This window comes from Loa loa (assembly GCF_000183805.2).
Source record: "Loa loa unplaced genomic scaffold supercont3.36, whole genome shotgun sequence".
Taxonomy (NCBI): Eukaryota; Metazoa; Nematoda; class Chromadorea; order Rhabditida; family Onchocercidae; genus Loa; species Loa loa.
In genome coordinates, this window is record NW_018108216.1 from 32,161 (window position 1) to 47,094 (window position 14,934).

At 33.4% G+C, this 14,934-nt stretch overlaps 5 protein-coding genes across 5 annotated transcripts in view; 3 read left to right on the forward strand and 2 right to left on the reverse strand.

Annotated features, from left to right (window-relative positions):
* Positions 1-1,515: 1,515 nt before the first annotated feature.
* LOAG_07448 (hypothetical protein) lies at positions 1,516-1,704 on the reverse strand (the record flags this gene model as incomplete). Its single annotated transcript, XM_003142981.1, has 1 exon — positions 1,516-1,704. A coding segment is annotated over one exon (189 nt), but the record flags the coding sequence as incomplete, so codon positions are not given.
* Positions 1,705-2,837: 1,133 nt separating this feature from the next.
* LOAG_07449 (hypothetical protein) lies at positions 2,838-3,924 on the forward strand (the record flags this gene model as incomplete). The annotated part of the gene is made up of 2 exons (XM_003142982.1): positions 2,838-2,957; positions 3,697-3,924. 2 exons carry the CDS (start codon positions 2,838-2,840, stop codon positions 3,922-3,924), a joined length of 348 nt encoding a protein of 115 aa, XP_003143030.1.
* A 2,516-nt stretch (positions 3,925-6,440) lies between these two features.
* LOAG_07450 (hypothetical protein) lies at positions 6,441-8,895 on the forward strand (the record flags this gene model as incomplete). The annotated part of the gene is made up of 6 exons (XM_003142983.1): positions 6,441-6,633; positions 6,791-6,944; positions 7,184-7,315; positions 7,652-7,754; positions 8,241-8,512; positions 8,766-8,895. The coding sequence occupies 6 exons, from the start codon at positions 6,441-6,443 to the stop codon at positions 8,893-8,895; spliced, it is 984 nt and encodes a 327-aa protein (XP_003143031.1).
* Positions 8,896-11,261: 2,366 nt separating this feature from the next.
* Positions 11,262-11,688, reverse strand: LOAG_07451 (hypothetical protein; the record flags this gene model as incomplete). Its single annotated transcript, XM_003142984.1, has 2 exons — positions 11,262-11,389; positions 11,553-11,688. 2 exons carry the CDS (start codon positions 11,686-11,688, stop codon positions 11,262-11,264), a joined length of 264 nt encoding a protein of 87 aa, XP_003143032.1.
* Positions 11,689-13,885: 2,197 nt separating this feature from the next.
* LOAG_17039 overlaps positions 13,886-14,934 on the forward strand; it is a 7,272-nt gene continuing 6,223 nt past the window's right edge. The window contains exons 1-2 of the mRNA XM_020449698.1: positions 13,886-14,096; positions 14,458-14,668. Of these exons, the coding sequence (XP_020306719.1) occupies positions 14,083-14,096; positions 14,458-14,668 (225 nt within the window). The 5' untranslated portion in view covers positions 13,886-14,082. The remainder of the gene's footprint in view (positions 14,097-14,457; positions 14,669-14,934) is intronic.

Sequence of the window (14,934 nt, forward strand, 5' to 3'; positions counted from 1 at the left end):
GTTGTTCTCTCAGGTTCTCCCAAATATTCTCTCAGGTTCAGGTATGCGTTGTTCTCTCAGGTTCTCCCAAATATTCTCTCAGGTTCAGGTATGCGTTGTTCTCTCAGGTTCTCCCAAATATTCTCTCAGGTTCAGGTATGCGTTGTTCTCTCAGGTTCTCCCAAATATTCTCTCAGGTTCAGGTATGCGTTGTATCACAGTGCGTGGAAAGAAGTTGCCGAAATATTTCTGCCACATAAACATTATTTTTTACCAGTATTTTCAGCTTTTTAGTTCAACTTCAAATTTGGCCTCAATTGCAACTTTATTTTGTTAACATAGGTAAATTGCGACTTTAACGTTCAAGTTTTTCCACCAGTCATTAAGTAGAACAGGTTCTTATTTTAGGATAAAAGAACCATGTAAATTAAGGCATATTTTCTGTTGCTTCTTTTTTAATGAAGAAGTAAAGTCATTCACTTTATGACAATTTTGCTTTGATTGATTCCTATTAAACGAAATTAAATATTTTTTAATTCACTTACAAACAGTTTTTCATAATGTTTTTTCCATCAATTGCAATTTGCTTACAAAACATGTGTATGCAAGGAATAAATTTGTTTCATTCTTATAAATTGAGCTTTAAATATAGCATTCAGATTCCATCTTGTTACGATAAGTAATTTCGAAGAAATATTTCCTCATTCTTCGTCTATTTTTCTATTGCTTAAATTTTAAGCTGTCAACCTGATTTCGAAACTTTCGATATGCACCTTTGTCTATTAAAAACAGACGAGTTATTTAATTAAATTACCATTTAATAACAGTTAATGAATAACAGTAAGCTGGTTTTCCATTGGATGACAATGACTAGAAGCAAGTTCTAGTTTGAAATTTACGTTGGCATAAAATTTCTCTCCAGTACAGTTGATTCTTAAAATGTTGAAGTAGCCAATGAGGAGGATTTCATGAAAGACCATTTATTTCATTGATTGTCCATTGTCATCTTCATGGTCATTTTCTCTTTTGAGTACGGATTTGTCCCACTTCTACTTAATTTTCACTTACCCTTTTATTCTTTCCTTTCTTAGGCATATTTCTACTTATTGCATCGTTCGTACATCTAATTTTTAAGAAGCACAGAGGCACAAAAGGAATGAATGTATTTATAAATTATTTTAAGGCTTTAGTCAAAGTCCTTAAGCCATTCCAAATAATTTGTCCCTATTGAACATAAAGGTAATAAGCACACCATGTTTCCCAAGAAATAAGTCAGGATTTTATATTATTCGCTTCACTAAAAAAAAAGAAAAGGAAAACATGATAGGGCTTATTTGAAAGGGATGTCTTCTTTTCGGGAAACATGGTACCACTCATTTTCCGTTTTAACACGAAAGGAGACCAGGCGTCGCGTCGAGAAACATCGGAGAGGAATCCGGAGGCTCAGCGCACCCACCCTGTGTCCCCTGCAGCACACTGAGCGCAGAAGAGACCAGGCAGTGCCTAGCAAAGGATGAGGCTGGCCCTAGGCCTCACCAGGGCTTGGTGCGTTATAGGAAACGCCGGTACTGGTACTGCCTGTAGCTGCGACAAGACCGAGTTAGGTTTTATTTTCAGAAGAGAGCTTATAATAAGCCCTTCCCTGAAAATATCACTACGACCTATTTTCAGGAGATGATTTGTTTTCGCGGAAACACGATAGCTTAATTTTTTCCCCAAAATCATGCATTTACAACTGCCAAACTTCGGGAACCATTTTATTTCCTTTACTGTCACTCCTTCCCTTTGTCCTCCTTTTTTGACCTTTGACTGTGAGAAGAAAGGAAAAGACTTGAAGAGCCTCATTAACATCACGTAACCTTCGAAGTTCCTTTTTCCTCTTTTGCTAAAAAAAAGGAAGCCTCCAAAAAGTTGATTAAACTTCGCTAAAGTTTTTGCTTATTTCCTTAAATGTTCCCAACGAACAGTAAAGAACGAAGGAAACTTGAGAATTTGCTGCAAATGAAATCAATTTAAGCGGCGCTATTTTTACGTTGAAATTGTTTCTTTTAATTAGATTTTATTAAATTGAAGTTCAATCAAAATATGGAGGTGAAACTTAAGAAGTGATAATGAATAAGGCCTAGTTTTAATTGTTTGTCACAGGAACGGCAAGTGATAGCATTTTAAAATCAGATGATGATTCGAAAAGTCTGCCTTTCATGTTCATCGAATAAATTTCATTCAACATCTAACCCTTTTTCTTCATTCATTTTATCATGCGGTCCGATTCGAATTTATCCCAATGCATCTAAAGTCATTCATCCATAATGCCGAAACACATATTTTGAAACGATAAAAATTGCTTTGCGCAAAGAGTAATTGCAGGCGATGTTTGTCTTATTCATCGTAATTTTAAGTAATTTCTGAGAATAAAAAACTATTAAATGAATAAGAAGAAATGCTAACACCAAGAATTATTTTTGATCTGTGCTTAGATTTCAATAATTCAAATGAGACCTTTTTCATAAACCAAAAAACTAATAATAAACACGATCGTGCATGTCATCAGGTATGACAAAGCGTATATGGGAAGTGTTTTGTTCGTTTGTGTTGACAAAAAAAGTGGTATTTGTAAAGAGTATTAGTTGTGTGAATTGATCTATAAATTTATTCTAATTAGAAAGAGGAGGAAGAAGAAAAAAAAATGAGCTGAAATGTAGCAGAAGTAGTCGGAGCTTTCCTTCTCTTTAATCATAATAATATGTTCTCCATATGTTTAGTGCGGTAAATGATGAAACATACCATCCCTCCATTTGTACACATCTAAATTTTACCTCAGTCCTCCTCAGCTTATATTTTTCAATCAAAATTGAACGATGTCGGCGATGAAAAAATGGCTGCAAACGGATGATCCTTGTAGTGGTGAAGATCGAATGGATACGGTAAATGAGTACAACCTTCACATTGGTTATCAATTCCACGGAAGCTATTTCAAGGTAATCATTCTTCACCTACTTTAAAAGATAGGAAGTTATTGAAAATGAGAATAACTGGAATTCCATACTCCAATATTATCTTATCTGGGATATTCGTCCAAGTCATTCGTTGCAAATAAATCTCCGAGAAAACTAGCTTTTCTCTGACGAGAGGTAAGAGAACTGGATATCTAAGATTTATTCGGTTCCAACGTTCGGAAAACTATAAACTATTCATAGGTGACAATTACAGCACTGGCTGGAAGCAAATTATATCGTTCAAGATATGACTCATTCCGTTTTATGTCCAACTAATAAAAGTACACCTGCTTCTTTACCTAATTGCTTGACATTGTTATAAGTTTTAATATTCGGTAATCCATCTTGAAGATCTCATAATGATGATATTGTTAGATGTCCTCAATCCCCAACGAAAAGCACTGGTTTGCCTTTATTAATTAGTTGGAATTCAGTTGCTTTTATCAGTTAAATATTTTCTCGCTTTCCTAATAATAGAATTGAAGATGTATGCCTACTCTGCACTGTTATGTCTGATTAATTAATTTAAATTATCTAACAGCCGATTTCAAGGAATTTCTTAAAATTATATCGATTAATTCATTCGTCATTTCATGCAGATATAAATTCATCACTTTAGAGAGTTGTGAAATTCACTTTTACTGAATTAAGATGTGACGAGTAATATTTCAAAAGCCTTTGAAAACTGAAATTTTCAAAATTCTAACCAATCAAATTTCAGAAAACATTCAACAAATTGTATTATTGTAAGTGGACAGCAATTAAGGGATGTTTAAGCGGAGATAATCAGGTTCCTGGTAGTTCTACATTCGGAAGCACAGAAAGCGTGGCGACAACCGGTCGACGAAGCGAACTGATCGAATTTGTTAATTCAGTACCAATCCTTCACAACTACGATGATGACGTCACAATTCGTTTTGAACTGTATGCTTTCTCATTTAATTCATAAAATCTCTATTGAAAATGAACAATATAAATTTTAATAGTATTAAATTCACTATCTGGGAAACACCGGAATTGATTAGATTTCCGGTTATGATCTTGTATACCTGATCCCTCTAAAGTTTGAAAATGAGAATAATTATTTAGATACAATATTGTCGAAATTTGTGAGAGATAGTTCTTGTACATTATGCAGCACTAAAAGGCATCATGGCAGTTTTTTAGAGTTCAGTACTAAAAAAGTATAAAAAAATCGTTAATCGTTCTGGTTTCTGTCAACTTCATTCCTGTCAACGCATCAAATTAGAACTTAACCAGAGGAATAAACTTAGCACTGATATACCAATAATAAGTGACATTCCAAACAGTGTATTGAAAATTTTTCGAAATAGATTATGGTGAAGGGTAGTTGACCAATACTATCAATAAGAGACATAGCTTCTAGTTATTCTAGCTGTCTTCAATATTTACTACCTACTTTTCACTCTATGATATTGTTATTACCTCAAAATTTTCAAGCTGCTATAAATTTGAAAAATACACAAAAATATGAAGTTTCTTTCATGTGTAAATTTAAATAGAATTAGACATTAAAAAGAAATGATATGGGAAACTTAAGATAAGAGTGTACGAGATTTTTACTACAGAGATTCAGGGATGGTACAATGATCGGTAAATTAGAAACTATGAGAATTAGATCAAAAAACGGAGTTATAATTGTACAATTGGAAGTAAAAGGACTAATTCCATCTTTGTAAACGAAATATAATCAATGCGGAATTGCAGTACTGTTTGCAATCTTAATTTTCTACAAATCCTTGACAAATATCACCTTATAATCAACATTGATGAACTTACCTTTCTAAAATTAATGCGTTATGATTCATTGGTAAATAGAGGAGGTAGTAAATGGAAAGGGGTCATTTTTCACAAGGTTCATTCATCTATTCAGATCACTAGTTCGATTAAGTACCTCATTTTTAAATTGTTGAAAGTGATGCAAAATGAGTAATCTGCAAAAGACTAAAAGCTGAGCAGAAGAGGACTGATGAACTTCTTTGATTTTTAAAAGTTCTTTTTTAATAACCGTACCGATTATTAATGATGAAAATGTTTTAATTGAAAAATTTACATATTTCTTTTGTTCGCCATACACCTCTCGTGTCCAATGTCACCCACTCGAATTACGCAATGATAATCATTTTTAATTTTTTAAAAAAAATTGATGTGTGACTGATGAAAAAATCTCGTTTTGTACGGTATTTCTTGTTGTTCCCATATATAAATGAATAAAAATTCAAAATAATTTGAACTGATATTGAATAAAAAAGTGAAATAAATTAAAAAAAGCTATGCAAGAATGCTTCTAATTCTATGAATACAACTAGCGCATTACTTTTAATTAACTTTCAATGGTATTGCTGTGCTAAAATGTTCGCATTCTTCTCTTCACATCCACACTTCCTAAAGTTTTAGCTCATTTTTTCATTTCTCGACAGGAAACGAATGATATATCTTTTCAAATCCGATTTTACTAAAATTGTTATTGTCAAAAAAATTTCTGCACTTTGTTTCACTCCCTTTGTTGTATTTGCGTCAAAGAAGACAATGACAATTTAGTGAAGTTTTTCATTAGTCTTTTTTTGATTTTAATGAACAGTTTACCTTACATTCAATTACTCCACAATTAAGTTAATAAGAGCAGTAAGAAAAATAATGAGACAGATAAAAGGTAATAATCTTTCGATTGAATTCCAAACGAATGCTTTAGAATGGTTTTGCTAAATATGATATGATACAATTAAGTTTTTTTGCACATTTTTAACTTGTTCTTTATGATCGTTTTATTTATTTTATCAGTTTGCTTATGGTTAAAACTATTGTTTAATAATTTTTATCGGGACAATTTAAATGATCATCTCCTGTCTCATGTTACAGTTTTTTTTCTTTTCTTTTTTTTTGTAGTCGAAGAAATAAGTTTTTAGGATTCTTGACCAAATCTAACTTAGGTTGTTTTTACAAGGCCACAGATTTTATTGACCTGCGTTGCATTTCCCGTCTCAACAATTCCTGCATACTATGTATTGAAATACGGAAGAAATCCGGCTACCAGCACTAAATTTGCCTTTCGTTCTAAGTTTAAGTGAACATCACATTCTCCTCCTGCTTGTGCTCGTTTGAAAACAGCCAACTTTATTCTCTATTAAATGATAATTTGTAATTTTAGGAAGGATTTTTATCAGTTCAATCAGTTTCCCTTAAATGGTTTCTGCTTTTTGATCCTTTCCCATATGAGTGCGTAGCAATGTCCCGAAAATAGATGATCTTTTTTCCTACTCCAGATTCCTTTCGAGATTTCTGAGGCACACTGCTGGAGAGATATACTGGAATGATGCTTACTTAGCGGTAAATTATATAATTCCTCAAACTGTAAAGTTGTTTGTGAAAATTTTAGGAACTGTATCTTTAAAGTGATCTTTTCGTATTGCTTTCTTTTTCTGCAGACTCTGTGCTGAGAAACCAATGTCGTCATCAGTTGGTTCAGATTATAGACGAAATTCAGATACCATCGTACGTTTTCGTAATTCCCATGAAGTTTTATTCTGGGATTCTGTTGATTCTCTGGAGTGTGAGCTGAATGCATTGGTACACCGTGGGCGACTGTCAGAGGAGGAAGATGGGAGAATCCGGGAGGGGTCATCCGGCAGATTCACTGGTATTACATTTTATTTTTAAATCATTTATATTTGTTTACTGTATGTTCGTATTTTCTTCAAATTTTTTTCTCAACATTTACCCCTTCTCTGCTTTTGCCGGAAAAGTGATACCTCCAGTTGAACCGGTAATTTTTCGTTTCAGCCCGCTATTTTCAGCTTTATTTTCAAAATATTTAGTGATATCGGAACGAGTATATATAGACCGTATCTTTTCTGAAAAGCAAATTCGAATGGATGTTTCCATTTCACAATTGGAAAAGCGGGGTAAAATGAAATATACTGACTTGGAAACCTACCTTGCTATTTACAGGTAGGCAATTTTACAAATTTCCAGTCTTAATTGCTTACTGAAATGGAAGCACAGTTTTGATGAATTCTAATAATTTTTTTCGAATTAGTCTGTTATTTCTAACTTAACCGAACAATTTCTTTTTCACTGGAGTTACACTTTTTATTGACCATTCAGAATGGGAAAAACTCATTTCTTTTGTCAAGATTATGGCTTCTCCCTTGGTTAAATTGCCTTTTTAAGCATCTTATTTGGTTTAGGAAAAGTTTGAAAGACAACTACATCATTGTTTATCGATCTCCAAAAACACTGGAAATCACCTCAACAAGTTTGCAAAAATTTCCGGAAATCGTTATTCCATGTGAAAAATTATTGGGTGGGACTGAAGACAAGTAAACGATTTATTCCTTTTTTAACTCTTTTATAATTCATTTACACTTAGTAATTATTTTGCAAGTAAAACACATAGATATTCAGCAATATGCTCTTTAATGATTGCATGGAAATGTATTTTCTGAATTATTTGATATTTCTCAGAATTATTTATCAACCTTTGTCACTGAATTTCGGTTTCGAAAGGTGATGGCATGACCCTATGATGATCCATCCAAATATCCATTATATTCATGCCGAATGAGAATTCTTTTTCCGGATAGTTATATTATAAAACGAATGATTGATAAAATTAGCACACATATATAAAGGGAAGTCAAATAATTAACCTTCAGGGTCATTTATTTTACGCTCCGAAACGCCGCAAACGGTGATGTCATTGGCGAGGCAGATGTTTTCTATTCACATTTGATTGCTGATGGTAAAGTAAATTTGAAGGTGAAGAATGTCTAAAATTTACTTTTATACCTTAAAGAACTTGCATCTCTTTAAAAGAAAAAATAGGTCGGAGATTGTTTTGAACTTGCATCACTGAAGTGCTTTCCAAAGAACAGTCCAAACATATCGTTTGTTGGTTTTAGTGAAAGTATGTAAAGGCGTTGTTGATACAGTTGACAATTCCATTGTACAAATGAAGGATTTATAAAGAGAAAGAAAATGAAATATGATAGATTCATTCTATAGACATGATTAAGCAAAGAAAAAGCTTATATCAGATTAATGACAGAGGAGGAATGAGGAAAACATTTATTCTGTCATTGATTCTTTTTCCTTCCAAATGTAATCTCATCTCCACAAATTATTGTAAAATAATTTAGTTTTTTGATAATTTTTCTGCATAAACTTCCAGTCCATCTCTCCAAATGTTTGCATTTAATGTATATTTCAAACTATTCATTGCATAGATGATTCCTTGCATTATAGCTGCGATCTCCTGATATCAACACTAACACATTATTTGGTGTATCGAAAGACTCATTTCATCCAGTCGGAGTATTACATGTTAACTTCTGCATGAACAACAACCTTATGAATTGTCCTTCACGTGGTAGCACAGAGTGTCGACATCGATCTTCAATAGAACTCTCGTCGTTAGTGAGTTCCATTGAGGAAGGTTGTCAACATTTGGTCAAGAATACTAACAAGGAAAAGTTGGGATTTCCTCAATCTTTCGGCAATGTCATGCTAGCTAGTGGGTATGTAGAACCTTCAACATTTAAGTATTCCGGGGTGGTTGGATGAATGAGTTAGAAATATTTCGAAGGATGTCCTACTGATATTTTTTTTCCTTGAATTAGTCAGAAATAAGCCTGATTTGAAGAGTTAATATTCATTTGAAGTTTTGATAAGAAGATTTTTTAAAAGACCACGAAATTTTCCCGAAATTTATCGCCAAATTTAATGATTGAATCAATTACTAGCTTCTACTTCAGTTGCTTTCAATTTTAGACGAACGCAAGCATATCTGGTATCGTTGCTGGCACCAACAATTGAGGTACGACTACGACAACCGTTGATTCGATCTGCTGAATCTTTAGCCAACAATAATTTTTATAACTGTACCCCAGGCAATTTTTAAAAGGTGCAAAAAATAAAGCAAGAAAATCTGCAAGGAATACCAATGACTGCAAAGATATTTTACTCAAAATGAAAAAGGAATCAACTCTTCCATTAATTTTCATGAGAAACACTTATCTTCATCCATCAGATAACATAAAATGATTAGCATAAAGCATGTATAGTACAAATTCCAAGTTGAGCAGTCGGGTATTCCTATGTTCTTCTTGACATCATCGCTTACTACTGTAATCAAAGTATATTTATTCATCCTAAGCTATTTATCTTTTCACTTCACTTATGGACAGTATTTTGTTGGGTGCCATTCTGCATTAGACATCCTCTTTACTTTTTGTTCAGCATAGCTTACCTACTTATCGATAGTATAGATTTAGTCTATGATAATATCGGGCATCCATCAAATAAACTTATGTTTCACTTATTTACTCACTTATTCATTTTAGTCGATACAATACTAAATGCGTTCAACATTCCAACATCGAAATACAGAGATATCACTCTTTGTTTTGTTTTTATTCTATCACTAAACTTGTATATACAAAGAGAATACATTGCTTATTCTTTGACTCTGTGATCAGTGATAATGCATTGATTAGTGATAATCAATAGCCAAGGAAGTTAACAATTGTGATACTACTGAGATATCACAAATGAGATTGATCTAATAGTTTGTTAAAGACATTTTTTTTGAGACTATTAGATTATGTAAATGTAATCTGTAAACAAAAGAAGTCGAATTTTTGAAGCTCTAGAAGTTTAGAATTTTTGTGAGATTCATAAATTCTTCGAGCGATATATAGTAAGTTGAAAAAATTAATTAAAGCATATACGAAGAGAATTTTTTCATGCAAGTCTTTTGATTTCCCGCTTTGTAAAATATCCCGGTGACTAGCAAATGATCAAGAAATAAGTTGTTTGAGAGAAAACTGATCGATTTCTAAAAATAAGTTCAGGAATTCTCATCACTGCATCTTTAATTTTCGAATTAATGCATAAAATTAAGAAAACGAAAACAAAAATTGATGGTGAGAAGTGTTAATTTTTTTTGCGACAGCATTAGGATAGTATGTAATTGTTGGAGTAATGCTCGGAGAAAAGGACAACTAAAATTACAGTTTGCAAAACTCAATTGTACGAAGCACTCATACCATGAAATTAATTCAAAGTGATGGGAACACATTTCCTAGCAAATTAACCATATTTGTCAAAATTCCTTCAAGAAAATCACCCGTTCTTTGAAGTCTTCCAACCAAAAGTTCGTATGCTAACTCAGCTTTCACTCCATGATTTGAAGATTTCAAAAGAAATTTTCAATTCCGATTTGGTTTACAAAGTATTCTAGTAATCAAAATTGGCGAAAAGATTAGAATAACGCCGATATTAATCATAGATTTTACAAAGAATATTAACGCCCTAGTCTTATCACTTCTTTCCTTCACCAATCTAACCTCTGTAAAAGAACATTGTAGCTGCCGGTAGAGCATCATGGAATAATATTTAAACGGATTGTAAATGCCATAATTTGAATAAGGCCTAGTACCTTGAATACTGCTTAGATTAAATTTCATGGCGTATAAAGTGCCAGGGGAAGCCTTTCGTTCAAGGAATTAACTACATTTCAGTAGTTTTGGGCTGATATTAATTTAAGGGAAAGGACAGTATCCTGCGCAAATATTAGGATATTATTTGGTCAACAGATCATAATGCAATGGACTGTACAAAGATATTGGAATTCGGAGCATGAAACTCTTTCCTAAGTGTGAAATTTTTAAGTTAAAAAAAAACACATGAAGATAAGTTACCAACGTTTCAGCTAAGAAGATTTTTTTATATCTTGACCTATAAAGAAATCAAATAAGATTTTGAAAAAACTTCTACTGTCAAACATTTACAGTTCCAAATACTTAGTATAGAGCACTTTCAATTTTAACATATTTGTTAAAAGTTGAGTAGCATTTCTGAACTGTCTCCTAGCATATCCTTTGAATATCAATATCAATATACAATCTTCATTCCTCTCCATAATTCTCAATAATTATCTCTCGTTTTCGAATAAAAACCGTATTCAATGAGCTAGCGGTTATATGTCTACTTTAACAGTTGAAATAGTGTTAACACTAATTTTACAAGAAAAAAAATTGCAAGAAGAGTTTAACGAATAACTGACATTGTTTACAGTATTATTTATGTCTTCCTGAATTTTCATGTGCTGAATCACCTCAAGTTTTTTTTCTCTTTTTTTTTCAATAGTATACTGCAATAATATCATGGTGTTACTGATCTTTTAATAAACAACAGTTAAAAACTTTGCATAGCGAATGAACATAGAACGATTGCTATATTTATCGTTTCTACGCAGTACATGATTCAGCAACGACAACAGGTCTTCGGGCATTGTTGGGTCATCAAATCCCGGTATAATGGATTATTGCACAGATGAACCAAGTCGGGACACTGGGACGGTGCATTGGGTAACGCCTTATCCTGGCACACACCTAAAATGCTTGCATATAAAGTTAATTTTCTGATTAAATCGAAATTATGGTGACATTTTTGGCTTAGAAAATCAGATTGTAAAGGATCTGCGATCTCTGGACATGCTGCAGACCGCTTTTTTGATTTAAAGGTGGAATTCATTAAACATGCAGAAATTCTTACTCGAAGTGGCATTTTCCGAACATCGACCACATGTTTTTGGACATTGCTTTGTCATTAGCTCATAATACAAAGAGTTATTGCAATAATGTGCATGTTGTGAACATGAAGATGGCTGATTAGGTGGTGCGAGATCCATGCAGGTGCACAAAACAGTCACTGTCAAAATAGAAAGCTTACAATGCAATCATTGAGCCTTTTATTTTTATATATTTGAAGCAAAAATAATTTTTTCAGATATTCGATATACGACATGATATATATAATAAATGGTAATGGGATTGATATCATAGTAAATTATTGTACATAAGTATAAAAAGAGTTGGATAAGTCGTAATTTCGAACAATTTAGTTCTATTTTCCACACATGTATGCGCAAATTTTATAGCGCAGAAAGTTGTTATGAAAAGCATTTATCACACTCTGCCATACATTGATTTGGGTTCACTCTGAAGTGTTGTGCAATATTCCAAACTAATTTGAATTTTATACTGGTTGAACAAAGGAAACGTAAATTACAGGTGAGGAATTCATAGTTTTAGTTTCCTGCAATTATAATCTTCAATTAAATTGTAACTCACTTCGCCTATTTCCAACAAAAATTAAAAGAAGGGAGACAATGAACAGCATCCAGATCACGATTAATTGGCGGCTCATCCAGGTGTTTGTTGACAACAAGAAAATGATTGTAAGCTCCATCAGTTTGCAACTATATATGGGTAGCCATCGATATTATGTCTGCACATCTGATATAGTCTGTTGTTTTCGATGTAGCGAATTTTTTGCCTTGTCATTGCTCAAGTTATACTTCTGTTCCACTGTTAATTTTAACTCTTCATTCTAAAACTAGAAAAAAAAACAGTGTGGAACAGGGATATATTTTGACATCCTGAATACTTAATTTTAAACAACTTTTTTGTCCAAATGCAAATTACAAAGTACATCCTAGAAGATTTTAGTTATGAGAAATACTAGTAATAGATTTCTCTTAATGGTACATTAACCAATTTTGAGTTCTACCACGTGCTGCAAGTTTCTATAGCCTTTAGCGCTTTTCATGAATTTTGAAATCGCTAATTATCTGTTGGGAAATCCAAGCAAGTACTCTAGTATACGGAAAAACCAAAGTAAAGCAGGGAAGGATGAGATGTCAAACAGATAATCTGATCAGAACAAGTGACGACACTATAGACCCGATCAACGCTCAGAGGATATTAGTTCACTTAACTAGCATGCTTGGATGGGTGCCAGGATAGATATTAAAATCTCATAGAATACTGATCTTTGATATTAAAATCTGGTGGAATACTGATCTTTTTACTTTTCGTACCACTTATAAACGCAACTGCGTGTGTATTGATGCAATGGTTAATCCAAGCTCTAAGCTAACCTAAGCTCGATTTCGAATTCTTGAGATAATTGAAATAACAAAAACTGTTTAGGAAGCATAACATAATACCAAAACCTAATGCTGAAAAAAAGAAAGAAAACCTAATACTGAAAAGCCGAACTTTGACAAATGTTAGAAGTCACAATGCCAATGAACTAAATGTGCAACAGTTCTTTCCGATTCTTTGCGATTGTTTGTTTAATAAACGCTTCTTAAGCAATCGGTACAAGAAACCATGCTAGTCAGCGATCCATTCATTGCAGACTTGACATAGTAGACTCAAAGTTTAATCTTATAGGTGAAATTTTCAAACAGAGGTTTAACAAAGACAAAAAGCTCCGGTGAAACCTAAATATAAAACTTTAATTTGGGTTTGAATTAATTTATCCAATGATTTTTCAAGCGCCATAGTTTTAAGTCAAAACGATGATATATTCCTCAAACCGCTCCCTATGTTTTAATAGTAGTTTCCAGTAGTAGTAGAGCATCAGTTTTCCCTAAAGTGTTATTTCGTTGTATTAGATCAGAACATGTTCTAATACAATCAGAGTTGCTGGGATAAGATTAGTAAATAAGAATGAAACAAAATGGAGAGAAGTGAGTTTACAAACTGTACCATACATGAATGTGTCTGTTGTTGTGATATGATGCCAATTTGCTCATTCGTTACCTCAAAACACCAGTAGTACATTCCAGCCTGTCAAAACTTCAGTCTTGAGGTACAGCCCAAAACAAAAAGCCACGAAAGTTCCGGATCATCACAAATGCCTTTTTGTCTTTCCTCTTGAGAACAGTATTTGCATAACCATAAAATACGCAAACGCTTGGCTCGGTCCTGTTTTTTTTCATTGGTTATGAGGAGTGGTTTGTGTTTGGTCGGTTTGTCGCATACTGAGACCTCTCTGAACTGGTCGATACTGACTATTCCTTAGTCGATATTATATGTGTTTTGAATAAGCGTCGTTGACAGCGCAACCATACTTCTTCTCTTTCATTCGTAAATACATATTGTGCACCCTGTGGAAATTCCGAGACTTTCACCTTCGAAAATAGGTCGCCATACGTATTGTGAAGTGATTCTTGTAAAAAGCCTTTCAGAGTAGTGCTGAGGTGATTCGTTACTTGAACAATTTCAACTTAGAAATGGGATTCGATGGGTAAGTTGCGTGGTCGTTCGTATTTCGGTATATTGAATTGGTAGTTCCAAAATAAGTAGTATGAATTCGAGAATAATGTTCGGGGTGAGCGGACGGGATTAGTTGCTGTACACTTTTGAAGGTTTATCTATTCTACACTTGCCAAATTCATGATTTGTTAAGGTATCAATTAATCAGTAATTCGGTCACCTTCAACAAATAATATGGCATATCTTGAGCTGGAGTTCTTAGTCTGATTTCTCTTGCTATGTATTCTCCATTTTCCAAGCTTTATCTTAGGCATAGGTGTGCAGAGAAACCGACTAATGAAAAAATTGGAAGTTTTTGATTTGTTTTACCCATGTTCCCTTTTTGGTTTCAGATCATTGAGACCAAAACAACCTCGACCTTACACACAACCGCCATCGTCAACTGTAGGCACCGCATCGAACGGAAATCAAGCATATAGCCGTGCAGTCGGACCGCTGACCCACCGGACAGTGCCCTCTATGTCGGGATCCGCTGGAGTTAGTAGAACTTATCTGAATAACAGTTCGTATGTGGGTACTGGAAATACGACCATGACTCAAATGGTATCTCGAATAATTGATTGTTTATTATTCATCTCTTCTTGTCGTATTTTCGAGCACTTAAACTGACTTTCAATTCCGAGATAACGGCCAATATTTTGTTACCTTTATCAGGTCATCATGATCCTAGCTTAGTAATGGATGTGAGAATGATCATTAGTTGTCTTGTGGGAAAAATATGCAGAAAAACGATTTATATGGCTTCAGTTTTTTAATAAGAGGATAAAATAATTGTGCAGAAAAGTTTATAAATCAATTTGAAATTTCTC